We start from the raw sequence: 27,819 nt of genomic DNA on the forward strand, positions 1-27,819 counted from the left end.
CGGTTATGAAGTGACTATGTATGATTACGCACTGGTGAACAAATATACATGTATAATACTTTTATATTGTAGAAAACGGAAAATAAAGTTTAAAAAAAAGCTACCTGTTAATGACAGCTTGATCTTCTGTCAATCGAAAGACTCTAGGTTTGGGGTTTCCATCTTGAGGTTTTGGGGTGATACTGCCAATCTCTACAAAGCCAAATCCAACTTTGAATAGCCCATCCACTGCTTCTCCATGTTTATCAAACCCAGCAGCCATGCCCACTGGATTACGAAACTTCTTACCCAGGACCTGCACCTCCTAGAGAGAAATAGAAGATAAGTGATCGTAAGGATACTGGCATTAAAAATCTTTCTTCTATGTGTGCATTAAAACCAAATTAGGCCTTCACAAAGCCAATAGTTGGACCCCTGCAGCAGATAATTCTGGCTGCATTTTTTTACCTATATGATTTCTATTCACACCCAGGATAATCAAAATATGGACCCTACTGCTACCACCCTAACCAATGTACTAACACGCCTCAGAAAGGCTGTGACCTCTGGCACTTTATTAAGTCTCACATTCCTACAATGTAGACAGACAACACAGAAATCTGCAAACCAATATAAAACATTTCAAGAGCAAATGGCCACTGTCACAAAGTAATTGTTTTTTTGTTTCAACTTTTCTTTCCCATTTACCACTTACAATATAACAGGATACTGTACATGTTGGCATCCCAGAAAACAAATTAATACAATCGGGTACAGCCATCAGTTAAAATAGAACAAATGAAACAGTGGTCTACCAATTGGGTGGACACACAACCATGTGTGTTGGATTTATAACATAGGCCTTCACATATGTGTTGCGGTGCGAGTTTATGCTACCTAAGCAAATTAGAAAACAGTTAATGCATTAACCTCGGAGAACTCAAAGAAATTAAAAACACAAAGTACTAGTTGACTGAGATATCAAGGACTTTACTGACCCCACGACCAGCTGCCAGACACTACCTCCTCCTTTCTTCCTCAACTAAGTGAATAGTTAATGAAGGCCTCAGCCTCAGTACGTAGGCCATGTTTATTCCCTAAAAAGTTGAAGAAATACTTGCAAGAACACAGTGACCACAACATCATCCCATATCATTGATAAAAAATAAAGGACCTAACTTCCCTTTGTTCTGTTTTCCTTTGTCTCAGACAGACCCGGTCTCCTAGTAAGTGTCTTTAGATATAAAGTAGCAGATCTGAACCAAAAAAAAATCTTTTGTTTCAGACCCTGTCTCCTGATAAGTGTATTTAGATATAAAGTGGCAGTGCTGAACCAACATGTTTCTTTTGTTTTAATATTCTCATCATCATCATCAGAGTGCAGAGGTAGTGTGCTCTATTTATCTTCAACTCAGACAGCTTCAGCGCTGTATTAAAATATCTGTGACATATCGGGTAAATGTTTTTCTTTGCTGAACCAGCGCACCTTCTCTTCTTAAGTCCCCAATCGTTTTAAGAGGGTAAGCACAGTAGGGAATGACAGTACTTTTACTTAGCAATGCGCCGCATTACACAACCACTTTAGCATTGATTCAAATAAAAAAAATGTGATATGGAAAGAAGAAGAACAACAAAAGAAAAAAAGACATACCCTTATCAGTTATCCTCCCACAAAGCATTGGGGAGAAACTGCAGCATTCCAAGTCTTGCAGGCCTGTCAATCACTGCTCTTATTATTAGAGTTGTTGTAAGATTACCTCTAGCTCAAGACTTGGCTGACTGGAAACAGGGGAAGGAGTAGGTGCTCCCCTGTTGACATTGTCAAACAGATAGTGATGCTGGAAGGAAAGTTACTGCGAAGAAAAGACACCAGTGGAGGACCTTGAGGTGGAGAATATGGATCAGTGAGAATCCTCCTCAGTCTCTCATCCCACGCAACAGGAGTTACAGGTCAAAATCAACAAAATTGTGGCAGCAGTCTTAAAGAATCAAGAGCTTTCATATAAACAGGCCACCACTGGTGCAAATGGAAGATCTTTGGGATGATCATTATATTTAAGGACATGATTTAAAGAGATTATGATGCACATAAGACAAAATGTAAGTGTTCCAGACCCTTCTGCACAAAAGGAATACTTGTTCCCCCAATACCAGAGAAAGCATATACTTTCATTGCCTTTGCATGCTTCCATGAAGTCCTTAATAAATAAAGGAAAACCACTGGGAACCCCTCATTTTATCATTTTCCTTTAGAGATCTTTCAAGAGGGGTTTCCTTCCTCAGTAAGGGTTAATTCTCCTGTGGCTGGGTTGGCCTCACAAGGATCTATATTTCAAAAGCGCCACCCTCACAGTAGCAGTGGAGAGAGTTTATGCCCCTTCAAACGTTACTGTAAGACCTCTGCTTATGCCTCTTATGTAGTGCAGTCGCTACTGCGAGATTTTCAGAGCTTGGCAAAAGACAATCAAGAACGAACCAACTATTCGGCAAAACTATGGGCAATTGAGCAGCAGGTTAAATTATAGGATAACATATTTTTTACTGTCTTTGTGCATCAGCTTGCACCTCAGGGTGTACTATATCAGCTAGAAGGTACATATGGATGCGTTCGTGGAATGTGGACACAGCACAAAAACACATGCAGAGTCATGTGCCTTTTACAGGTGTAAAACTGCTTGGTGTTTAGTTTGTGGTGAAGAAGTCCAAGGACAATAGAAACTTGATGGCACTGGCCTTCACCTAGGGGCTGCTGGTTTAGAAAAAATATGTTTTTGTCCTCAGAAGTCAACAAAGGTGTTCTTCATCCCTTTTGTGGAAGGTGATAGGGCGCCAGTGTGCCCCTTTGACTGTCAATTCCTGGTCTTGGCCAGCAGAAGCAAGTCAGCTTTCCAACCCATGCAGAAGTTGGAACTTCCTGGGATAAATTCCTCTTGCTGCTTGTGTTGATATTTGTTGGGGTTGGTTGTATCTACTTTGGGAGGTCAACAGGCTGCTGTTAGAACCTTTAGAGAAAAGAATGCTCAAGATTTGGAATCCCTTGCTTTCAGACTTTTAAAGAGCTTTTCCAACAGAAAACTAGTCATCCATTCTGCATTTCTCTTATTGGATGGCTTCTTTCACTCCACAAAGCCTGGACATGTTCAACATCAAATGTCTGGATTTATGAAAGTCTATAAAATAGAATTCCAAACCAGGCCAGAAAATCCTTTGTAATGATCCCAACGCCAAGATAACCTTTGAAGAAAAGTGGAATTCTTAGGGCCAGGACATATTGCACAAGAACGCCATAGCTCCAGTTCCGCATTCTAAGTTGTGAAAAGAGGAAGACTTCAGGAGACAACAGGCCTATTCAAGATCTAAAGTACCTAAATCCATTCTTCCAATGCAACCCATTCAAGATGATGATGCTGCAGACAATCCTTCCTTTGATTTGTCATGGGGACTACCTCACATCTTTGAACTTACTAAATGCTTTTCTGCATTTACCCCATCAATGATCAATACCATAAATTTCTACTTCTACGCATCTGGGGAAAACCTGAGCAGTTCAGAGTCTTGCCATTTGGCCTCTCCCTAATGCAAGGAGTTTTCACTCAATTCTGCCACCACTAGTGTGTAGCCCGCATGATCAAAGTATAAATTTGTTTCCTTACCAACGCGGCCTATTAATTAGCCCACCTTCTTTTTCCAAGGCACAAGAAGATGTTCAGGCTGGAACCAGGTTTCTATAAATCATGGTTTCCTTTTGAACCTGAAGAAGTCCAGTCCTTAGACACCTTCGATATTGCTGTACAAAGGGGCATTTTTACAAATGGACATTTGTAAGATCTTACTTCCCAATCTGAGAATGCTGAAATGGAGGGAAAGATTACTGAAGCTCCTGGAGAAGGAAAGTGAAACAGCCTAAGAATGGTTGGTAGTCCAGGTGGAGTTAGTTTCTTATCTGTCATCATATAGCCTCATCTCCATCTTCATCACTTGGGCAACATCTTTTTTCTAATCATTGGAATTCCTGGTCACAGTGATGAAGCAAAGCTTCGCATATTTTGCGGCTTGCCGAAATCAAGAACCTCGTTTATGTATAACAAGGTAAAAAAATGTACGTCTTACTAACATTTATATTACATTTGAGTAAAGTTTAAGACGCTTGCCTATGTGTATTTCTAATGAAATTAATCCGTGTCCTTTAAATGGCCGTCGCTTGTATTTTAGTTACTGCGCATGCGTCAGCCACACTCACGTGTCCTGACGCGTCTGCAGAAGTGGAGGGAAAGTTATGCGCATGCGTAATTCATAGCTGTGCTTATCATGTGGTACAGCTCGTGCCACTGCTCTTGTGTCCGTGTCAATGTAGCTAACATTTAATGCAATTAAGTTTATTTCTTGATGATGAGTTAAAAGTACAAACCCTGTGATGTGTTTTCCTAATGACATTATTATGTATTAATTTGTTTTCGCTTACTTTTCATGTACCGCGGGAAATGGGGGTCTGAGTGAGAGGAGAGCCATATTGGAGGTCCCTTCTGCGCCTGTGCGACATTCGGCAGCACGAGGGACCTTGGCTGATGGAACATAGCCAGCTGGCAGTGATGGGCGGGATGCTCCTGAGAAAGTCACCTCTGCCCTGCGAGAACAGCGAATGTGGCTCCTTATGTGATACATTGTTATATTGCGCTACTGTTAGCTCATGGGAACCCCAAATCTGCTAGGCGGTACCCAAATATGTTAATGAAGGCTTCAATTCGCGTATTGTGATTGGTGTGTTACCCAAACCCTACCTTAGGACCAATTGAAATTGAGGGATTCTGACACTTTGCAACATTGGGGGGGTGGTACACTGTCCCCAAACTGTATATCTACCCTGGGTTCACCTAGTGAACCGTCCGACTTGTCTGGTTTAGCTGACCTGTCACTGACCCAACGCACTCAATAGGTGACTGAAGATACAGAGCGCTGCGGAGCACTCTGTCCGAATTTGACCATAGGCTAAGGTTCTACTGAACCTTAAAGTGCTGGCAAGGCACTTAGCTGGGAGTTCGCTGACCCAATCGGGGTCTTGATCGATAGCTGCAGAGCGGGTGGAGCGCAGGCGTTGCTTCCGAACTGTGGGTTCCGGTCCTGTCCTGAAGAGGGTCCTGTCCTGAGGGTTTGCTGTCCTGTCCTGAGGGTCCTGTCCTGATTCCTATTCCGAGGGTATCCTGTCCTATCCTGGGTGTCCATTCTGCACCTGCTGTCCTTTGAGGGGTATCCTTCCTTGAGGGTTTCCTGTCCTTAACTGACCCGTGGCCAGGGTTTGGTTTCCACACCTTTTCTAGGTAAATATTACTCTGAACCTCTTGAAATTCTTGCACCTTCTGAATTTCTAACTTTGCTTAAATAAAGTTCAACATTGCATATGTTATATTTTCCATGCCTTTCCGCAATTATTGAAAGTCATTTATAATTTTGCAAAGTTATTCCTATGCCTTCTCAATTGTTAGAAATTATATTTTGCATAGCAGTGTGTCATTTTCTGATATGGTCTAGAACTTCGTTGCCTAGATTGTTCAAAGGCCCCTTCACCTTAAGTGAAGCGTGTTATTCATTATAAGCTCTTCTATAGTCACACACACTTAGTCTATCCCTGTCTAGATAATACTGACTTATATAGTATTTTCTCGTTACATTTTATTTAGTACCTTGATGATTACTCTGTCATTATTTCTTTCTGCCTATGTGATTTACGTTATCTTGGTTATTGATTGCCTTATTTTACTGTACCTCATGCAAGAAAATATTGAATTTAGATAAACATTTTAAAACTTCCAGTTGTCCGTGGTCATTTAAACAGTATTTTGAATGTTATTGGTTGGGTTGGTATTTTGCTGCCTTTCCTTTACAGCTAGCTCCCTGATTCATTGTGGTCATTAGGCACCCGCATCGGTGGATGGTAAGTCGGGTGCACCGAAATTTGGTAGCAGGGAACACACACACACCAACTTGATAGAGCTCGTGAAGTCACCTGATCGATGTATATGGTGGTTTGAAAAGTATATGGGCCCTGAAACCGGAAACGGCGAAAACTGTTGGTCGGGTGGCCTCGCGCGCTCTATCAGTTTTCTGGTAGCTAGAGGATGGTTAGGGACTAGCTAAAGGTTAGGCAGGATTAGTTGGACTAGTTAAGTCGGAAGCTGCTATTATATTAATGCTGCTAAAAGAGCGGCTGTTCTAAGAGACCTGATCAATCTCTTGTGAATACGCTGCTGAAAATTCATGAATTACTGTATTGCCATTATTCTTGTTCTTATATTGTTATATGTACTAATCCATGCAATTGTCAATCGTTTAGTTAAGTGTTGTCCGAACTCCCCGGGGAATTGAAAGGGCAAGTGGTGAATAGAATCCATTGTCCTGAGGTCACAGGTTCGAGGAAAGTTAGGTGCAGGTTAGGATAACCGGGAAGCACTAACTAGGGTTTTCTGAATACATGTGTGAATAAATGACAGTAACGGGGTTCATTGGCAAAATTCCCATAGTGGCGTAACCTAGTAAGGGTCACATCGGAAGAGTAGCAGGTTCCTCGGAGCTAGCGTGAAAGCAGAGGGGTCCGCTGAGAAACCTTAAACTCGGAATATATCCCGGAAAGAAGTGGATGAGTTTAGGGGAATAACAGGTTCACCGATGCTAGAGTGAAGGGTAGGCGGAAGAGATCTGCCCGCAGCGAGTGAAAAGTAAATGGAAGTAGTTTACTTGCTGTAAAAGAATTCTTTCTCTGTCTAGACACTTGAGCACTGTGGCGAATGTGTATTTGTTGTAAAATAACCAAGCACTGAGCACTTTAAAAGAAAGAAAGTTTCCGTTACCTTGTGAAGGGAGGGAGTCAGTCGTGAAGCGCCTCTGACGTCACTCTGTGCCGCGCTAGGATTGGTAGACGCAGCGGGCGGGTAGCGGAGCTGAAATTGTAAAGGAGGGGTGAGCGCCGGAGCGTGGGAATTGTCTCACGAAGGGGCCGCGCACCCATTGGCGGAGCTTATTTTGTGTCGCGCACCCATTGGTTGCACGAATTTTCTGAAACGCGTTCTGATTGGAGGTAGTTTGTAAACAAAGTTAGCGCAGAAGTCGTATGTGGCACTCGCGGACTACAGAGACGCGACCTGATCCAAGGCATCTAGGGTTTGAAAGGGATCAGTGGAAGGCTAACAGATACGATATTATGTACGGAACCAAGAGAAAAATGTCCCTTGTAAATAAGGTGAAAAATTATTTTAAAACGGACAAACCGATTAAATCTAGGGAAGGTGTTCTTGTCCCAGCACCCAATACTCCTGCCTCATTCATGATGTTTGACCGAGGGTACAATACCTGTGTGTGGCTGGAGAATTGGGTGAAGTATACAAAGGATGACGGAGTATTGGCGTTTCCGTTAGATGGTACTTTCAATGGTAGGATCTTATTTAATTTAAGAACCCGAATGAATGAACTGCATCCCAGACCGAGACTAACGCAGTATGAGGCATTAGAGGAATGGGAGATTGAGGCTTTTGAAAGAGAAAGACCCCGAATGGACAAGGGTTTGACCAAGTGGTACCCCAGGCAGAAACAGGAATCCAGGGATAAAAGGATGAAACAGTGGAGGCAGAGCATGATTGTTGAGGGTCTGTTTCCCATGATGCCGGCATGTCATAACATTGGAGCGGGTGAGAAAAGTACTGAAAAATGTAAGCATTGGGGGGCCCTGGGGGATTCAGATGATGAACTAATAGATGACATCTGTACCAGAAGTCCGCCACCTTACAATGAGGGAACCCGACCTTCCAGTGTAGGAGATGTTCCCCGACGCCACTTCCTAAAGGAAGAAGACAGGTCCCTGGGACTGGGAGGGGGTGGTCAAGTATTACCCTATCCTGAGAAACCCGAACTGGCGGAAACAAGGGAGATATATCCCAAAGTGCCCGCAAGTCAGGAAGAAAAATATCCACGTACGAAAACTTTCTTCCCCAGACCCTTGTATGAAAGCGATGAGAAACCCTCGAATTCAGGACTGCCTTTTGTTCAGCCTCCATATGGGGAAGAGCGCAGGTCCTTTAATACTGGAACTTTATTCCCGAAACCAAATTATGGGGGAGGACCAAGTGAAACGCATCCTACTGCCCCGAGTTTTACTCCTCCATTGACCCCACAGATATTACATGACACAACTTTAAGAAGGGTACTAGTGGAAAAGGAACAAGAGGCTCTAGCTAGACAAAGGACAGAAATAATTCAGAAAATTTCTCAGATAAATACCAGTCCTGAGGCATTGACTATTCCAGTAACTATTGGACCGGTGGTTCCGTTATACGGAAATGGTCAGGGAAATCCGATTACTCCAGTTATGACCCCAGTCATGGCAACCCCGAGACAGGAACCAATCATCATAGATGATCAGTCCAGTGAATGCGAGTCTGAAGTTGCGTTTTTGGAATTGCCAAACAAACAGACTGTAAAGGGAACACAGCAGAGGTATAACCCTTTTAATACAAAAGAAATTAAATTAGAGACAGCAACCGGTACTAGGAATGTCTCTCTGGTAACTCCGGATGAAATTGAGAGTTGGAGTCGTGAATTAGAGAAACAGACTCCGCAAACAAAACCTTTAGACCTCTACAAGCTGAGGGTCGAAATAGAAGAATTAATGGCAGGAAATGTGGGGTTGGATCGATTAAATACCTACTCTGAGGAAGAATTGTCGTTCATATGTAAAAGCTTTACAAGGAATACCAGAGTGCTCCATGAAAAACTGACCGAAACAGCAGTTAGTATGGGGGTAGATATCTCAAAATCCAAGCCCTTACAGAAACCGTACAGAGCAGACTTCTCAGACAAAGATATAGAACACCTGAATGTGGCAGGGAAGAAGTTGCAGATTAAAGAATTAATGGGGGTACTGCAGAAATGGGGAGATGTGGAAAAATGGAGAAGCAGGTGGGCGAAAAAGAGGGAAGAGGTTCGCTCCCGACAAGTGACTCCCGAGTTTGCTTTAAGAGAGGTAGAAAAACCTGAGCAGTTATGCCCCATGCGCGAAGTTCCAGGAGGGAAATATGTGCATGTCCCCTGGTCTAGGCAGGATATTGTGTCCTTCACGAACGATTTTCCAAAATTACGAGAGAAACCAGTTGACTGGTACCGGCAAGTGGAGAGGTTCGTGAAGGTACAGAAATGTCTGTGGAAAGACCTGGATGGGTTTTTCGACATTGTGGTTCCAGTAGATTTATGGACCCAGTGTAAAATAGCCATAGATTGGCCCAGTGAAGAGTATCCCAGAAACAAGGAAACAGGGGAGCCATCAAAGGATGTCATGCGAAAATATGAGCAGGTAATTCAGCACTTGAAAGAAAAGGTGCCCGCAAAGGAAACTGATTGGACAAAAATAGATAGAACAACACAGGAAAGGGATGAGACAGTGCACTCCTTCTATGAGAGGTTATTGCAGGTATTTAAAACATACAGTGGTATTGACAACATCGACCTGAAGGATATGACGCACTTTATTTACAGGTTTGTAAATGGTTTAAGACCTGAAATTTGTCAGTGGATAAAAGACAATAAAATCTGTTGGCATACTAAGAAAATGGATGAGGTCCTGCGGTACGCTAAGTACTGCGAGGACGAGATGGCAGAAAAGAAAAAGGCCCTTAAGGAGAAGGTTATGTGGGCTCAGGTGAAGCTCGCAGAACAACAGGAAAAACAATTGAGTAACATGGTTAAAAATGCTGAGAACAAAAGTCCTGGGGGAGGGGGTGGAGGAAAGCCCCGGCCCAAATTTAGCAGGGAAGAGGCTATGAAAAAATTTCCCTGCCATCAGTGCGGCGAAATTGGACACTGGCGAAACGAGTGTCCCCAATTAGTCGATGTTAATGAGAAAACTCCTGATTTAATTCCACAGACGCAGAAAGAAAGACCAAGAAAGACTCAACCCCAGGTAAAAACAGTTCAGGTGCCTCGAGCACCCAAACAGGTATACAGGGGAAGACAGGCAGAAAATGAAGAGATAGAGGTTTGGGAAAGCGGGGAGAACAGAAATACAGCAACTTCGCAGTATCTGCTGAATGATACCTTCCTTTGTAATGATCAGGACTGACGGGGCCTGAGAGGGGAGGACGAGGAGTGCGTACTTGGCGCTTCCTTGCCGGTAGACCAGTCTGGACCATATATTGAAGGAAAAGTTGACGGAAATGATGTCACCTTTCTGTTGGACACTGGCGCTACCCGTTCTACTGTAAGAACAGTGGACGTTCCAAACCTACCCCTCTCGGGAGAAAATATCCAAGTAGTAGGTGTATCTAATCAATTGATTAGTACTCCTGTTACCGAACCAATGGAGATTTCAATTGGAAATTTTAAACAGATGCATAGATTTGTCGTCTGTGACACCAGTCCAGTGAATCTACTGGGACGTGATTTGCTGTGCAAAATGAACTGTACTATCTTTTGCACACCAAAAGGTGTTGAAATACAGACCCCAGATGAAGACGGCATTTATAAATTATTGTTGCTTAGACCTGACTCAGAAATTAAAAGATTGACCCTGCAGGACTTGCCCCAAGAACTACAGGAAGCCGTAAAGCCAGAGGTGTGGGATTTCACTGGAAAGGATGTGGGGTTGATGAAAGATGTGGACCCCATACAAATAGCCATCAAGGACAATGCAGTATATCCTAACACTAGGCCCTACCGAATGAATGCTGAAGTGAAAGCAGGTGTCACTCTGGAAATACAAAAATTATTGGAAGGAAACATCATACAGGAAGTGATGAGCAGCCCATGCAACTCACCGATTATGGGCATCAAAAAGCCTAGTGGCAAGTATAGGGTAGTGCAGGACCTGAGAAAGGTTAACAAAATTGTAGTTCCTTGCTGCCCTATTGTCCCGAACCCTGCAGTAATTCTGTACCAGATTCCTTGGGATGCTGAGTGGTTCACTGTGATTGATTTGTGTCATGCATTCTTTTCGATACCCCTGCACCCCGACAGCAAATTTCTTTTCTCATTTGCTTTCGAGGGTCACGTGTATTGTTGGAACCGGGTCCCTCAGGGGTATACAGAGAGCCCCTCTATCTTTAATCAGATCTTGAAGAAATGTCTAGAGACTTTGATCTTACCTGGGAACTCTGTGTTAGTGCAGTACATAGACGACCTTCTACTGGCGTCTAAAAGTCACAGGGACTGTGTAGTTGACACCATTGCCCTCCTAAATCATCTGTGTGAGAAAGGGCATAAAGTGGCCCCTGACAAACTACAGTTCTGTGCAAAATCAGTGAAATATCTAGGACACCAGATAGAAAAGGGTGTCAGAAAAGTCACTTCAGAAAGAGTGAGAATAATTCAAAAGATGCAGTTGCCCCGTACTCAAAAGGATGTCAGAATGTTCCTGGGGGTATTAGGGTACTGCAGGCAGTGGATTCTGGGATTTGCAGCCTTAGCCAGGCCCTTGATAAAAATGACCACGAGAGGAATGCCAGATGTTGTACAGTGGGACGATGAAAGTCTAATGGCTTTCACAAGATTGAAAAACTGTCTGTGTACAGCTCCTGCGTTGGGAATGCCAGATTATTCCAAAGAGTTTGCCCTTTTCTGTGACACTCGCGATAATTGCGCATTGTCTGTCCTGACTCAAGAACATGGCACGACCAGAAGGCCTGTGGCCTATTTCTCTGCCACACTGGACCCAGTAGCTGCTGGGTTACCAGGCTGTCTGAAAGCAGTAGCTGCTACCTGTGCAAGTTTGGAACAGAGTGAGTCCATTGTCATGGGACATCCTGTGACCGTGTATGTTTCACATGGAGTGGTAATTCTATTGACCAGAACTAAAACACAGTATCTCACCCCTAGTCGGCTGACTAAATACGAGAGGATTCTTGTGGGTGCAGCAAATGTGAGCATTGTTAGGTGCGGTATTCTGAACCCTGCCACCTTACTCCCCGACCCCTTGGAAATGGAAGGTGGGGATGATGATGAACATGATTGTATTGACCTGACAGAGTTCAGTACCAAGCCACGCCCTGACATAAAAGAAGTACCATTGCCTGAGCATGATAAAGAACTATTTGTGGATGGTTCCTGTCTAAGACATGAATTAGGAGGCTTGAGTGCTGCTTATGCAGTAGTGTCTTTCACAAAAATTGAACAAGCAGGTTACCTATATAACATCAAGTCTGCACAAGTAGCCGAATTGATAGCCATGATAATGGCTTGCAAAATTGGGAAGGACTTACGCATAACAGTGTATACTGACAGTCAGTACTGTTATGGCGTTGTGCATGACTTTGGCCAATTATGGCTGCAGAGGGAATTCATGACTTCCTCAGGTACTCCCATTCGGAATGCAAAAGTTGTTCATGACCTTTTAGAGGCCATCCAGTTACCCAAAGAACTGGCAGTGGTAAAATGTACTGCTCATCAAAGGAGCATGGACAGAGTATCTCTGGGAAACGATTATGCTGATCGAGTGGCTCAATGGTGTGCCAAAGATCGGTATATTGTAAATCCAAAACGAGGGGGGCCAGGAACCAGCTGCCAGCTTCAGGTGTTTGAGGAAGTGCCTACATGGGATGAGGTGAGAGAGTGGCAGGAGTCGGCTCCTTGGCAAGAAAGAGAGAAATGGAAGGAGGATGGATGTAGACCGAGACGTGTGGATGGTGTCATCATAGGTCCAACTGGTATGCCTGTGTTACCCCGACACTTGCTTGGCACAATGGCAAGATTAATACATGAAGGATCACACATTGGTAGGGATGCCATGATTCTGGTATTTCAACAGACTTGGTACAATAAAAAGTTCAGGAAGGTAGCAGAGTCCCTCTGCCAGAGGTGCCTGTCATGTCAACAAATGAACCCAGGCAAGAGGACAATGGTTGAACTGAGCAAGATTGGGAGGTCAGGGGGTCCCTTTATAAAGATACAGGTTGATTTCATCACCATGCCCCGTTGTGAAGGGAAACGATATGTCCTTGTCATTGTCTGCGTATTTTCCAAATGGGTAGAAGCTTACCCTACTCCTCAAAGTGATGCACTGACAGTAGCGAAGTGTTTACTAAAAGAACTGATACCTAGGTTCGGAATACCATGCATTATTGAATCAGATAAGGGTGGACATTTCCAGAATGACATACTGGCTGAACTCTGTAAGGCCTTTGGAATAAGGCAGAAACTCCATTGTGCATACCACCCAGAGGCTTCTGGAATAGTGGAACAAGTAAATGGAACTATCAAAAACAGACTAGCAAAACTGACAGATGCTACTGGCATGACCTGGGTGAAGGCCCTGCCCCTGGTCCTGATGGGACTGAGAAGTGTTCCAGACCGCAAGACAGGCCTAAGTCCCCATGAAATCATTATGGGAAGAGTGATGAGACAAGCATGGGTGCCAGGAAGCAAACTGTTGAGTATTACTGATGATTTGGTGCTTGAATACTGCAGAAGATTGGGTGACCAAGTGCGTTCTATCTCTCGCCAGATTGGAGACGACGGCATCCTTAATCCAACGACTCCTCTCCACAACTTGGTTCCAGGAGACTGGGTCAAAATAAAGAAGCACACTCGATCAAGCTGTCTGGCACCAAGGTGGGGAAAGAAACGCCAAGTAATCCTGGTGACAACCACTGCAGTAAAAGTCGCAGGTGTTCCCCAGTGGATCCACGCCGGACACACCCAGAAGGTATTGCCAGACAAAGGATTTGAAGAACCAGGGCAACCAGCAGAGGACCCTGAAGAAGCCAGACCAGTAGCAACTGACAACGAGCAGCCCAGCACCAGTCAGGTTGCAGGAACAGCAGACGTTGGCCCAGGAGTAGTTGACTGTGAACTGCCAAGAAACCAGCCTGCTGAAGAGGTCCAGGAAACTGAGCCAGGGGTAGCTGAAGACGAGCTGCCAAGCATATGGCCAGAAGAATGGATACCGATGATTGATCTGACCGAAGATCCTATCAGAACAAGAGAACGACTTAGTGAAGGTAGAGAGTGGACTAGTCAGGAAAAGCAAGGCACAGGCGAAGAACCTCAGAATCTTGAGATTCACATCAAAACTGAGGAAGGAGAAGGTCAGACAGGGACAGAGCACGTGATTGATACAGAACAAGTGAATAAGACTGAACAAGTGCCCGATACTGAACACGTGCAAGATACAGAACAAGTGTTTGATACTCCTCCATTAACTCCTGATGTGGATAAGGGACAGACTAGACATAGAGTAATAGTTCGAGCAGAAGAAAATCAAGAGATCGAAGTGCTTGAACAGGATCAGATAGAGTTAGAAAAACGGGTTCAGGAAACAGGAACAGAAACAGAGACAATTGAAAGCCAAAAACAAAATATTCCTGAACAAGGCCAGATTAGCAACCAGGTAGAAGATTTTGATGCTAGCCCTGGAACTAGTCAGATAAGGGAAGTAGGAGAAGAAAGTGGAGAAGAATTACCACAAGATAAAGAGAACAAGAGAATAAGAAAAGAAAGTGAAGTCAAAGTACCGACTAAGAGACTAAAGAAAAGAAACAACCTTGAGCCTAGGTTCGTAAAAAGACTGAGACTAAGGATAAAGACAGTGGAAGAAAAACGTGCAGAAGCAAGAAGAAGTGCTCGAATAGCAGAGCAAGAAGAAGACACTTCCAAAAGAAGGAGTGAGCGAATAAAAAGACAAAACAAAAAGTACAAATCTCCTGAATGGACACTGGTTTTGGAAGAACTTGAAGATCTTGATATAACTGACGTGAGCGACGGAGAACCTGTCCCAGAGTACTCAGCTGAAGAGGAAGACGAGCCACCGTGAATTTGCACAAAGTAAGCTAGTTGTGTAAAAAGTAAAAAAAAGAGGGGTGAGAACACTCCTACTGAGCCAAAATGTCTGATTCAACAATGAATGGTAGACCTAGTTGCAGCCGTTTTAAGACGTGTTGCAAGGTGTGTATATGTAGTGTAGTAGTACTGATAGTTATTTGGATAGGATTAACAATTTTCATTCCCTTTGCTGTAAGTAAAGATACTAACATTGTCCCTACTGAAGTTGTAAATACTGACAATGAGGAGCTGACAACACAGAGTGTAGAAAGACATGAGAGAGCATTGAGACAAACTAAACGAGACTTAGAAGCATCAGATGAGAAAGGACTACATTATCATGGAATGAAAAACAGGACACATTTGAATGTTTTCGCAAACTTGTTAATACATTATGTAGAGACTATGGAAATTGAAGATTGCTATGTCTGCATGAAGCTACCTACTTCGGTGGCTGAAGGCGTGACATACCATCATCTGCCATTAACATATGGAATTTCCTGTAGCATTTTAGCTAGTTTATTTTACAAAAGAGGACCGTTACAGTATTATTACTCTAACAATGACGTGATCTTTTCTGAACTGCCTATACGTGGGAACTTGAATCCTGTACATACCAAAACTGACACCATAAGATATATGGGAGACTACTTTCTGACTATAGGGAACATTGACATAGCAGACGCACACAGAGATAACTTGACTTGTTCTTTGCGTGAGCAGGAAAAGATGTTCCTGAACATGGCAGAGAAAAGGAGAATTAAAATTCAGAAGAAGGCTAATGACGAAAGTCAGAAAAAGCCAAAGTGGGCAGAAAACATGGAAGGCACCTCATCTGGTGGAGCGGGTCCTGCTCTGTTGCTGGATTTTGAAAAGAAAGGCAAGCTATGTCTTCACCGCGAGAAGACTAGCTATTATAATAATGTTTTCATTGGTTCCAGTGAATGCGAACATAATTACAAGGTAATTGGAGGTTGGGGTTTCAAAAATGGGTCAGAGCCTGTGTTTCCTGGAATTTATTATATTTGTGGGGACAAGGCTTATTTCAAATTGCCGGATCACTGGTATGGGAGCTGCTACTTTGGCATTGTTTTCCCGAAAATATACCATGTGAATGGAAAAGCTGGAAGCAATGAAGATACTAATGGCTTAGTGCGTAGTAAAAGAGAAAGTATAGGTGAAATTATGGGTAGTATTTTCAGTGCACTGATACCTGGAGTGGGAGTGGTTCTGAACACTCACAGAATTTGCAAATTGTCTACTATAGTAGATGTGCTGTCTACTGAAACAGCTCATGGATTTCTGCTGGTCAATACCGAAATGGTTGCGATCAGATCAATGGTTTTACAAAATCGACTTGCTCTTGACACCTTATTAGCGAAAGAGGGCGGAGTCTGCCGGATGTTGAAGGCGCAACATTGTTGCACTTATATTCCGGATAAAAGTGTACAGATCAAAAGATATGTGAAAAACATTACTAATTTGGCAAAGGAACTCAAACCACTCGAGGTTGATAGTGCCTGGAAGAGACTGGTAGATGGTCTCTCAAATGTAGGTCATTGGCTTGCTAGCATAGGTAAAAGCTTATTATTCAAAATTCTGATGCCAATTGGTATTATAGGTCTTATTATACTTTCCATTTTCTTATGTTGTAAATACCGCAAGCGCACCAAAAAGCACGAGGTAAATGCAAGAGGAGTGAAACGAAGTGTGGATGAGATTGAATTAGAAGAAGTGAATGATCAGATATACAAAAAGGTGAAAACTTCTCACCCTGCTAAAACTGAAAGAGAAAAGTTAGAGCGGTTGCTGGAAGAAATAGAACTTTATAAAGTGTGAAAGAAAGTTGGCATCTGGTTCCATTATAATTTGTGATGATAGTAAATATCATCAAAGAGGGGATTGATGAAGCAAAGCTTCGCATATTTTGCGGCTTGCCGAAATCAAGAACCTCGTTTATGTATAACAAGGTAAAAAAATGTACGTCTTACTAACATTTATATTACATTTGAGTAAAGTTTAAGACGCTTGCCTATGTGTATTTCTAATGAAATTAATCCGTGTCCTTTAAATGGCCGTCGCTTGTATTTTAGTTACTGCGCATGCGTCAGCCACACTCACGTGTCCTGACGCGTCTGCAGAAGTGGAGGGAAAGTTATGCGCATGCGTAATTCATAGCTGTGCTTATCATGTGGTACAGCTCGTGCCACTGCTCTTGTGTCCGTGTCAATGTAGCTAACATTTAATGCAATTAAGTTTATTTCTTGATGATGAGTTAAAAGTACAAACCCTGTGATGTGTTTTCCTAATGACATTATTATGTATTAATTTGTTTTCGCTTACTTTTCATGTACCGCGGGAAATGGGGGTCTGAGTGAGAGGAGAGCCATATTGGAGGTCCCTTCTGCGCCTGTGCGACATTCGGCAGCACGAGGGACCTTGGCTGATGGAACATAGCCAGCTGGCAGTGATGGGCGGGATGCTCCTGAGAAAGTCACCTCTGCCCTGCGAGAACAGCGAATGTGGCTCCTTATGTGATACATTGTTATATTGCGCTACTGTTAGCTCATGGGAACCCCAAATCTGCTAGGCGGTACCCAAATATGTTAATGAAGGCTTCAATTCGCGTATTGTGATTGGTGTGTTACCCAAACCCTACCTTAGGACCAATTGAAATTGAGGGATTCTGACACTTTGCAACATTGGGGGGGTGGTACACTGTCCCCAAACTGTATATCTACCCTGGGTTCACCTAGTGAACCGTCCGACTTGTCTGGTTTAGCTGACCTGTCACTGACCCAACGCACTCAATAGGTGACTGAAGATACAGAGCGCTGCGGAGCACTCTGTCCGAATTTGACCATAGGCTAAGGTTCTACTGAACCTTAAAGTGCTGGCAAGGCACTTAGCTGGGAGTTCGCTGACCCAATCGGGGTCTTGATCGATAGCTGCAGAGCGGGTGGAGCGCAGGCGTTGCTTCCGAACTGTGGGTTCCGGTCCTGTCCTGAAGAGGGTCCTGTCCTGAGGGTTTGCTGTCCTGTCCTGAGGGTCCTGTCCTGATTCCTATTCCGAGGGTATCCTGTCCTATCCTGGGTGTCCATTCTGCACCTGCTGTCCTTTGAGGGGTATCCTTCCTTGAGGGTTTCCTGTCCTTAACTGACCCGTGGCCAGGGTTTGGTTTCCACACCTTTTCTAGGTAAATATTACTCTGAACCTCTTGAAATTCTTGCACCTTCTGAATTTCTAACTTTGCTTAAATAAAGTTCAACATTGCATATGTTATATTTTCCATGCCTTTCCGCAATTATTGAAAGTCATTTATAATTTTGCAAAGTTATTCCTATGCCTTCTCAATTGTTAGAAATTATATTTTGCATAGCAGTGTGTCATTTTCTGATATGGTCTAGAACTTCGTTGCCTAGATTGTTCAAAGGCCCCTTCACCTTAAGTGAAGCGTGTTATTCATTATAAGCTCTTCTATAGTCACACACACTTAGTCTATCCCTGTCTAGATAATACTGACTTATATAGTATTTTCTCGTTACATTTTATTTAGTACCTTGATGATTACTCTGTCATTATTTCTTTCTGCCTATGTGATTTACGTTATCTTGGTTATTGATTGCCTTATTTTACTGTACCTCATGCAAGAAAATATTGAATTTAGATAAACATTTTAAAACTTCCAGTTGTCCGTGGTCATTTAAACAGTATTTTGAATGTTATTGGTTGGGTTGGTATTTTGCTGCCTTTCCTTTACAGCTAGCTCCCTGATTCATTGTGGTCATTAGGCACCCGCATCGGTGGATGGTAAGTCGGGTGCACCGAAATTTGGTAGCAGGGAACACACACACACCAACTTGATAGAGCTCGTGAAGTCACCTGATCGATGTATATGGTGGTTTGAAAAGTATATGGGCCCTGAAACCGGAAACGGCGAAAACTGTTGGTCGGGTGGCCTCGCGCGCTCTATCAACAGGACTGGGGGAAGAGTATTCCAGTGACATGGGTAATAAGCTAGAACTGAGCTAGTGGAAGAACAAAAACAACCTGGACGGGAGTATCTTTAAATTTTCCAGCCCCAAAAATTATAACTACTGACGCCAATCACAAGAGTTGGAAGCAGCAACTCTTTCCCATCCAGAATCTTTGGCATCAGACAGAAAAACAAAGCTCATCGAATTGGAGAGCGTTGGCAGAAATATTTACAGTTCTCCAAACCTTCCTTCCTTTTATACAGAATTAGGTTACAAGGACAAATAGACCGTCAAGCAGCTCAAGCGTATGCAACAACCAGAGGGTGATCAGTTTAGCGCTCCTAGCTCAGGAAGTGGATTCTTTTTTCATTGGAAGCAATTTCTTCTTCCTGGGAAGGAGAAACGGCAAGCAGACCAGTTTTGCGCAGTATTTTCCTTCCTCAAACTCAATGCATCTGAGCCATCTAGACATTCCGAAAATCCCCTAAAGGTTTGGTCAACCCAGTGTGGATCCGTTTGCCACAGAAAAGAAAGCTTTACTTCCAGCTTTTCATTCAGTGACACAAGAGAAGGCCCAAAGAGGTACAGGGTCAAGACTGCGGGCCACAGGAACAGGCACCTAACTGGGCGCAGGTCGACAAGAGCTGGACTGAGAGTGGGGGCGACGAGCCCAAAGGGCATCTGCATTGTGATATATCCTCTAACGAGTTTGTAGACTACACGGTTCTTCACTGCCAGAAGGAGCTGACCACTACCCAGGGTTTAGGAGAGTGGCAGCAACTCTAATCTCCTATGCATGACCCACCCAGTGGCTGCTATTTACGATCTCTTGAGAACTCACAGGAATGAATACAAAATGGGTTCAGACTTGCTAAAAATCTCATTTGAAGACTCAAGCTTCACTGCAGAGCTCATCAAAACAGCTGAGTCCAATGAATGCAAGAGTAACCGAAGCTGCACAAAGGATATCAGAGCTTGAGAAAAGGCCATGGTGGTGGAGGAGCATTTGGAACACCATAAGAATTTCATACTTCCAGCTGTTTATTCAATGATTCAGTCTCAAAAGGTACGATGTTAGGAAGCTTTGTCCATTTCGTGACCGGTTTATTAGCTCTATGCATTACCCTCCATCTCCTTCTGACCAGAATTCTCAAAAAGATAATTCAGGAGAAAGCTCAGGTTCTTTTGGTAACTCCTTGCTGGCCTCGGAAACCACACTATCCTGTACACCTCAGGTTAGCGGTTTCAGACCTCTGGATTTTTCCAACTGTCCCCTTTCCTCATCTAGAGCTCACCTAACAGAGTCTTCTCTTCTGAGACTCCGGATTGGGGGTGGAAATTGAGGAGACGATTAACAGAGTTGGGATTTTCTGAGGCATTGCCCTTATCAATCCATTCTAGAACAACAGCTATGTTGATTAAGCTATTCTAGACAATGGGAACATTTTGCGCTTTCGTGTGGATTAAATGGAGATATTCTTCTCCCGGTCCCCCATGTAGATTTTTGTTGGGGTTGGCTGTCTCTACTTTGGTAGGTCAACAAGCTGCTATTAGAACCTTTAGAGCGAAGAATGCTCACGATATGGAATCCCCTGCTTTCAGACTTTTAAAGAGCTTTTCCAACAGAGAACTAGTCATCCATTCTTAATTTTTCCCATTGGATCTTCCGAAAATACGGAGAGCTTTACAAAGCTCTCCTTTTAAACCTCTGGTCACAGTGACTCCTAAATTTCTAACCTTCAAAGTATTGTCCATGTTGCTATAACATCAAGCATGCATCTAGGGGGGACTTGCACTCTTCGATTCATGACCCTTTTTTGTATTTTGTTTTCCTGACAATACTATCTTCAGAACAGATCAAGCTATTTGTTTTAAACATAAAATACCTCTTTCTATGTAGCTGAGGACATTGCTTACTAGTTTTTCCCTCTTCAAGTTCAGATTATGAAGAACAATTGCATTTATTAGAGGTGTATAGAGTACTTTTAGTAACTTGAAATTTTAGGAAACTTACATTTGTGTGTGTCACTTGTGGTACGCTCATTAAGTGATTGGGACTTCTACGAGCAGGTGGATAAGACAGACGGTTTGCTTGTTCGCCCTAAATTGGGAGGGTATGCCCAGACCTGGATCTCTTGCTCACTTTGCCACTGGATTCAAGCTAGCTTGGCTGATTCCTGCTGATAGTCAGAAGCCGGTCCCAGGATGCTTATTTCCGGTCCAGGGAAGACATGGCTTGGCAGTTTGGGCTGGACTGTTCCCATGAGGCACAGGGTCAGACTGATATGCATATGGCCATGTCTGAACTGGGGTGGTGGAGTGAGCTAAAGAAAGATGATGGATTAAACCCAGATCAGTTGACTGGGGGTGAGTGTTTGATATGCTCCAACGCTCCGTTCTTCATACCCTTTGGTATGGCTTAGGAGTTAAGCAGATCTTTTTTGGGACAGGTCAGGGAATGTCAACTAAAGGTATTTTTTACTTTCGGGCAGCCTTCAAGGGTAGTCACAAAGACGTGTACAATGCTGCTTCCTATGCTTCTCCAAATATATTTGTGTCTCGTTTCAGAATACACAGACTAGGTTACAAAGTCAGACACTTTTGGTTCAGGGGTGCTTTTGCAGTAAGTGACTAAACTGCCTTGTTTGTGTCCCTTATATAATAAAGCACAGGGTGTAGCATTATTGATTTGTCTACGTTGTTCTTCCTTGTGGTCTTAAAAGGTCACCTTCATTTAGCAGGATAAAATAAGTGTAGCTTGGGTACATCAACATTATTTGAAAACTGGGACGAGGAAGACATAGGTGGAGGTAATCCTCAGATTAATTACCGTTAATATTCATTACTTTGTGTCACTGTCTTCCTAGTCACAGTCCTACACACTCAGCCTCCTTGCCAATCACAATTCTATACAGTTATTACATCAATTTACTTTATTTGGTTAACTAAAACCATAGAGATAAAAGGCATAAAAAACACAGACGGTGCAAGTAAAAACCTCTAGTAAAAGAGAGGGACCCAAAAAACCAAAGGGAATGGGTACCAGAAGACAAATGTCAGTAAATAAAGATCCCCTTGGGCACATAGGCTTGAGTAAAACTACTCACATATAATCACAGACTGCACATTTGCGAGCACATATGTAAAAGTCAGAAGGGAATATAATAATCATACAATAAGTAAATATACTACACAAATGTATTAAATAAAAACAAGTGCAAGAAAGACCAATATGGTCCAAAAAAAACACATTTAAAAAAAACAAATTTCAAAATTAAAATATATATCATAAAATTATACACAGTACATTGCAAAGGGACAGATTTAAAAGGAAAAAAGTAGATTCCTATTGGTAAAAAAGGAGACACAGAGATATGATGAGCACAATTTCAGCTTTTGCATCAGAATTGTTTTCTCTCCACGATTCTAAAGTAGGATTTCAAGGAGGGTGTGGGCTTCGGCAGGGATGAACACACCTTAGGCAGCTTTTGTTTCTTAACCTCGCCTGATCTTGCGGTTTTCCCCCTCCTCTCTCTCCTCTTCTCTTTGGGGGTAAGTGGAGTTACCTCTGCTCTGATAGAACTCAGACACCCAATCCCGGTCCCTGTCTTATGTAACTCTAGATTAGACCGAAGCTGGTATCTGTTCCTGGCCGGGGGTGCAGGGACTGCGTGTGGGAGAGCCTTAACCTTTGTCTTATCTCTAGGATTGTCTTTCTCCCCCGCTGAACTGCACCACGAGGCACCGATCGGAGAGACTATGTCAGCTTCTAGAGGGTGCAATAGCGCTGAGTCAAGAGTTGCACCTAAGTCCATCCCCTCACACTGCGCAAATTTCAGCTTGGGTGGGGCAAAGACTGGGGGACTCACACTGACACTGACCACTGCACCTCCCCTGAATATCCCTACCTTACCCGAAGAAACAACCTTTGCAGCATAACAACCCACCTCTCGTGTCTCATCCACTGTCCCATCCACTGACCATTTGGGGTAGAAAAAGTTGCGGTAGAGAGGCGAGCCGAGGCTGACTCTTGCCAACAGCTGCCTCAACCTCCGCCAGATACTCGCCCGGTCTTCTGTAGGTCTTCGGTGCTCTTCGATACACCACGCCTCTGCACTGGCGGTGTCAGCAAAACCTTTCGCCGATTTTCCTGCCTCCTGGTCCGCTACCCGGTCCGTTCGAGCCCTGGTACATGCTAATTCAAACAACAAGCTGCGTCGACTCCAACCCATAGTCCGGGTACTTTCTACCTCGGCTGCCGCAGGGTCCTATTGCTAGCCGGATGCCGGGACGCTCTAACGCGGTATGTCTGCAGTGGGTTCACCTTGCAGGGGAAACAGGAGTTTAAAAACAAAAAAAGGAATTAGAATAAAGTCGCTAGGAGGGGTGCGGTCTCATGTAGTATATCACCGTTCTAGCGCCACAAATACAGCGTTAATTCGGGGAAACCACCTCCCGGTCCGGTCCAGAGCTCTCACAGCAGACGTCAGCCTGCCAGTCGTAGATCTTAAGGAGGGGGCTCCTTCCATTTCAACCCTCGTAACCAATACAGGCGGTACAGCCAGCACTCCAAGCCCCCAGTCTGTACCTGGTTCTAACGTAAATGGTGTAACTGATGAGATTAATGAGCTTAATGAGCCTAGTATGTCCAGTATGTCCAGCGTGCATGGTGCGTCTCACGGTGTGTCTCCATCTGTCCCTATTGAGAATAGATTCACGGTTTCGACAGAAATTGTGGATACAGAGGATCTAGAGGACCAGCCGGAAAGAGAAGTTGAACCACTAAGCCAAAATTCCTTACGGGCTGATCAAGCTGATCCACCAAAGATAGCAGACAAAACTGTAGCTAAAACTGTAGCTGCATCTGGGACCGATAAGGCCGGCAAAACTCCACTAGTTGTCTCAGATGGAGGCATATCGCAGGTAGAGACGCTCCTTCTTAATCTTTGAGAAGATTTGGTGTAAAAACTGGATAAAAAGTTTGATACATCTGAAGCGAACCAGAAAAGCATTCATGAGCAGTGTTCTAACCTGGAAGCAAAGTTAGACGCAGTTTGTAAACGCACGGATGTCTTGGAGGAGGAAGTAAGCCTGCTCACAGGGGCCTCAAAAAGGCATGATAGAGACATTGAAACTCTCAGAGTACAAAACAGAGCCCTGCAGATGGATGTTGAAAGACTTGAAATTCATTCAAGGAGAAACAACCTGAGGTTCTTAAAGATTCCAGAGGGGGTTGAGAACGGTGATGTTAAGGGCCTTATTTGTAAGCTTCTGAGGGAGGGTGTTCTTAAGGAAAGCCCGGAGATCAATCTGGAGGCTGAGATCCAGAGAGCCCACAGAGACCCCTTTAGACAGCATACGGGGAGGACAGGTCCGAGAAAGATTTTGGTAAACGTTCATACCTTTACTGTAAAAGAATTGATTCTAAGCAGGGCACTGCAAGATAAAACTCTTCAAATTGGTTCTGCCCACTACCTTATACGCTCTGATGTGGGGAAAGTAACAGCGCAGCCGCAATGGGAATTTAGGTGACCGTAGAGGTATGATACATATGAAATTATAGTTATGTATACCACCTTAAATATTTGTGTATCTTCATGTATCTGTATATGTATATGTCTTGTGAGAATATGTATTAGTGACTAGGATTTATTATGAGTAAATGTGCGATGCATTATTTATGTCCTGTAGACCATATGGGGGAAAACGGTGTCTTTTTTAATTACAGATTTTATGGGATGGTTATATGTATTTTTCCTGAAGAAGGTGGCTATATCCCAAAGGTTCACCGACAGGCGTCGATGCCAAAGGAGAAACACAACACATTTTGAGAGAAAACAATTCTCGTGCAAAAGCTGAAATTGTGCTCATCATATCTTTGTGTCTCCTTTTTTACCAATAGGAATATACTTTTTTTTCCTTTTAAATCTGACCCTTTGCAATGTACTGTGTATAATTTTATGATATATATTTTAATTTTGAAATGTGGTTTTTTGGACCATATTGGTCTTTCTTGCGCTTGTTTTTATTTAATAAATTTGTGTAGTATATTTACTTATTGTATGATTATTATATTCCCTTCTGACTTTTACATATGTGCTCGCAAATGTGCAGTCTGTGATTATATGTGAGTAGTTTTACTCAAGCCTATGTGCCCAAGGGGATCTTTATTGAGTGCAAGTAAAAACAACATGACTTTACTAACAAATATTATATAGCCAAATTCTCTTAATCTAACCGCACCAATATTACTAAAATACTGAGGACTCCTTGGCTCCAACTGTAACTTCTAAAGAGGGAGTAGCGACATCTTAGAGAAAAGGAGTATTTACAGCCTTCCAGAAGGCACTACAGTCCATTAAAATGCTGGCAGCATGCAATTTGTTCCATGCCTTCTTCCTTAAGGTTTTTTCCCCATAAAGATAAATTATAATTAGGCCTACAGGCAAAAACCTCTTACACATTCAGGCGATCTTTTTTGAAGACTGCAGAACTTCACGATGGGCAACAATGCAAGAGGCATCACACCAGTGCTCAAATTTACACGGTTTCTTTGAAAATGGGATCCTTAGATTAATGCAGCCCACCTTCCTTAGAGAAAACGGGACAGTGGTTAAATAAGACAAGTTCCTTTTGTTTATGAGGAGGCAGGAGTCCTCGTGAACTTTTTTTTACGTTCACAAAGGAGGAGGATCCATTCCACTCGAAAATTGGTTACCACCCCCTCTGATGTGTTGGTAAAATATTGGATTTTGGTTGCAAAGCAGTGAGACATAGCATAGTGATTCAGTAATTGGAAGGGGCGCCTACAACAAGCCACTTCCAAATACCCAATCAATATCAATTTTCAAACACATTTAGTGATTCAGAAACACCTTTTTGAATCGCTAAAAGCATTCAGTCAATGGCAAAAAAAGTTTTAAGATTCGCAAACCATCTGGTTTATCGATTTCGAGGATTTGCAAATGCTAAAACCCTTTGTACATCCGGCTCTAGGTTGCCAAACACTGAACAGACATTTTACTCAGGTCAAGTCACAAGGCCACTTTCCCTCGGCCAGTAAAGGGAAAAAATCCTCACCTGATTTTAGAATTTAACACTGAAACAACTGTTAATCTAGAGCAATCCAGTGAGATGACAGTACTCATACTCACTATGGAAGGTAAGCTTGGTGCATTTGTACCTTTGCCATACGAGGGGCCAGGAACGCCGCCACCGCCCGAGAGTCACTTCGTGCATAACATCGCGCCGCCGCACCGGGACCACAACTCCCGGAAGCCTCAGCGGCGGCGCGCACCTCTGACCTCGCGCCAGCGCCCGGAGGCGGTTTAAATCGGTGCTGAGGTCCGCTCCGCGGGACCCTGGGCGAAGCCTGGGCCAAGGGTGGGCCCGTTTAAGCCCGTTAAAGAACGGAAAAGGACGGGACGGGCCACCCCTCGAACACCTGCCACTCTACAAACAAGGTTAGTGCCATATTGACTCTCCCTAAAATTTGTATTGACTTACATCAAAGGATGTCTACCCTACAAGATGGCGAACCTAGCTGTAGGAAATCTACTGGTGGTACACTATTGGGGACTCTTGACAACTTTTTAATAACGGTATCGTCTGCACTCGCCAAGGACATAGAACTTACGGAAAAAAGACTATCCTTGGATACGTCCTTTGATAAAAGGTAATCTCTGGGCCCTTTGGCATATGTTAGATCACCACTAATCCGGATTCAAATTTGCAGGGTTCGCTTCCTCCATCAGGGGTGGTAATTTCTTCTCCATCCCAATCGGCGAAAATGGTTATAAACGACAACTCTCCAAAACAAGGAGTGCCTAGCAGTGACTTAGTCAGAGAATTTTCTCCTAAAATTAAGACTCGATCCGCTGGCCAAGCGAAAGCTATCTCGATCCAACCAAAGGGGAGGGAGCAAACAAAAAGGAAACGCCCTGGTCCTCAAATTAACGCCGGTGGGAAAAAAGCCAGATCTTGCAAAAGTAATGTTCCACCTAATGATCCACCCGCTGACCCAATCGTGACGTCACAAGTCAGCCCCGTATTATTGGATGGGGTAGACAGAAATGGGCAGGGAGCCCATTTGGACAATGGGGATGAGGATCCATGTGTGGAGCTGGGTCCTTCTTTTTGGAGAAGACTAGAGGTCACCTTCAAGAAAATGTGTCATCCTCTGCATAATCGGCTGGACTCCATCGAAAACAGACTGGTGTGTCTTGAACTTTCATTGGCATCAGCCCAGAAACAGGCAGGCCCAAGCCGTAGTGCACACACTTCTAGAACAAAATCGAACGTAGCCAATGACTCCTCTACCGCCAAAAGTGCAACTGGTGCAGGTCAGATTGTAAGGCCTGTTCAGGCTGTTGAAAAGGGGCCAATTGTTAATCAACAATCCGCTCCCCAAAAAGGAGTGGGAAACACACACCAAACTAGTGTGATAACACAAGCTACCCTGTCAGGAGTAGTTCCTTCCCCGGTATCTAATCCCGTAGGGGCGGGTGTAAAGTCATTGAATAGAGAGAGAGCTGTGGGTGATGGAACCAAGTTGCAGGACAAACAGCCAAGTATACCTACCTTAAGTAGAGTGCATAGAGAGCCTCCCCTTCCTTACATCAACCTCCCTCCTCAAGCAGCACCCTTCGTGGTAGTTCTGGTGGGGGTGCCCCCACTAGCACATGGGAAACGTGAATCTTACCAAGATCTAAAGCACAAATCTATTTTCTGGCTAAATAAAAACCGCCCATTGCCAGTGAATATGCGTGCAAAAGTCATGGGTGTCAGGAGAGTTCATTGGATAGGCAGGGGATGTAAGACAGTGGCAGGAGATTGTATCGTTATTAACTTTAGAGACCAGACATGTGTCAATTTCATCTGTAACTGGTCACATAACGATATGACTACTGGGATACAAGCTCTACCCCTAGCCTATTTTTATGGTCCCCCTACCCCAGTTTCCTTTGAGAGGGATATGTTTTCTCAGAACTCTGTACCTAATTTCTGCCCCTTAGGGAATATCAGGTTGTTCAACAGATTCCAGACCCTGTCGGGATTAGGGGACTGTGATTGA

The 27,819-nt window shown here is 43.6% G+C and overlaps 1 protein-coding gene across 3 annotated transcripts in view; it reads right to left on the reverse strand.

The window, feature by feature from the left end:
- Window positions 1-27,819, reverse strand: part of DHODH (dihydroorotate dehydrogenase (quinone)) — a 160,281-nt gene that overhangs the window by 115,348 nt on the left and 17,114 nt on the right. For all 3 annotated transcript variants that reach the window (XM_078669254.1, XM_078669256.1, XM_078669255.1), the window contains exon 3: window positions 105-304. In XM_078669254.1, coding sequence (XP_078525380.1) covers window positions 105-304 — 200 coding nt within the window. The remainder of the gene's footprint in view (window positions 1-104; window positions 305-27,819) is intronic.

The sequence above is a fragment of the Lissotriton helveticus genome, chromosome 12, assembly GCF_964261635.1.
Source record: "Lissotriton helveticus chromosome 12, aLisHel1.1, whole genome shotgun sequence".
Taxonomy (NCBI): domain Eukaryota; kingdom Metazoa; phylum Chordata; class Amphibia; order Caudata; family Salamandridae; genus Lissotriton; species Lissotriton helveticus.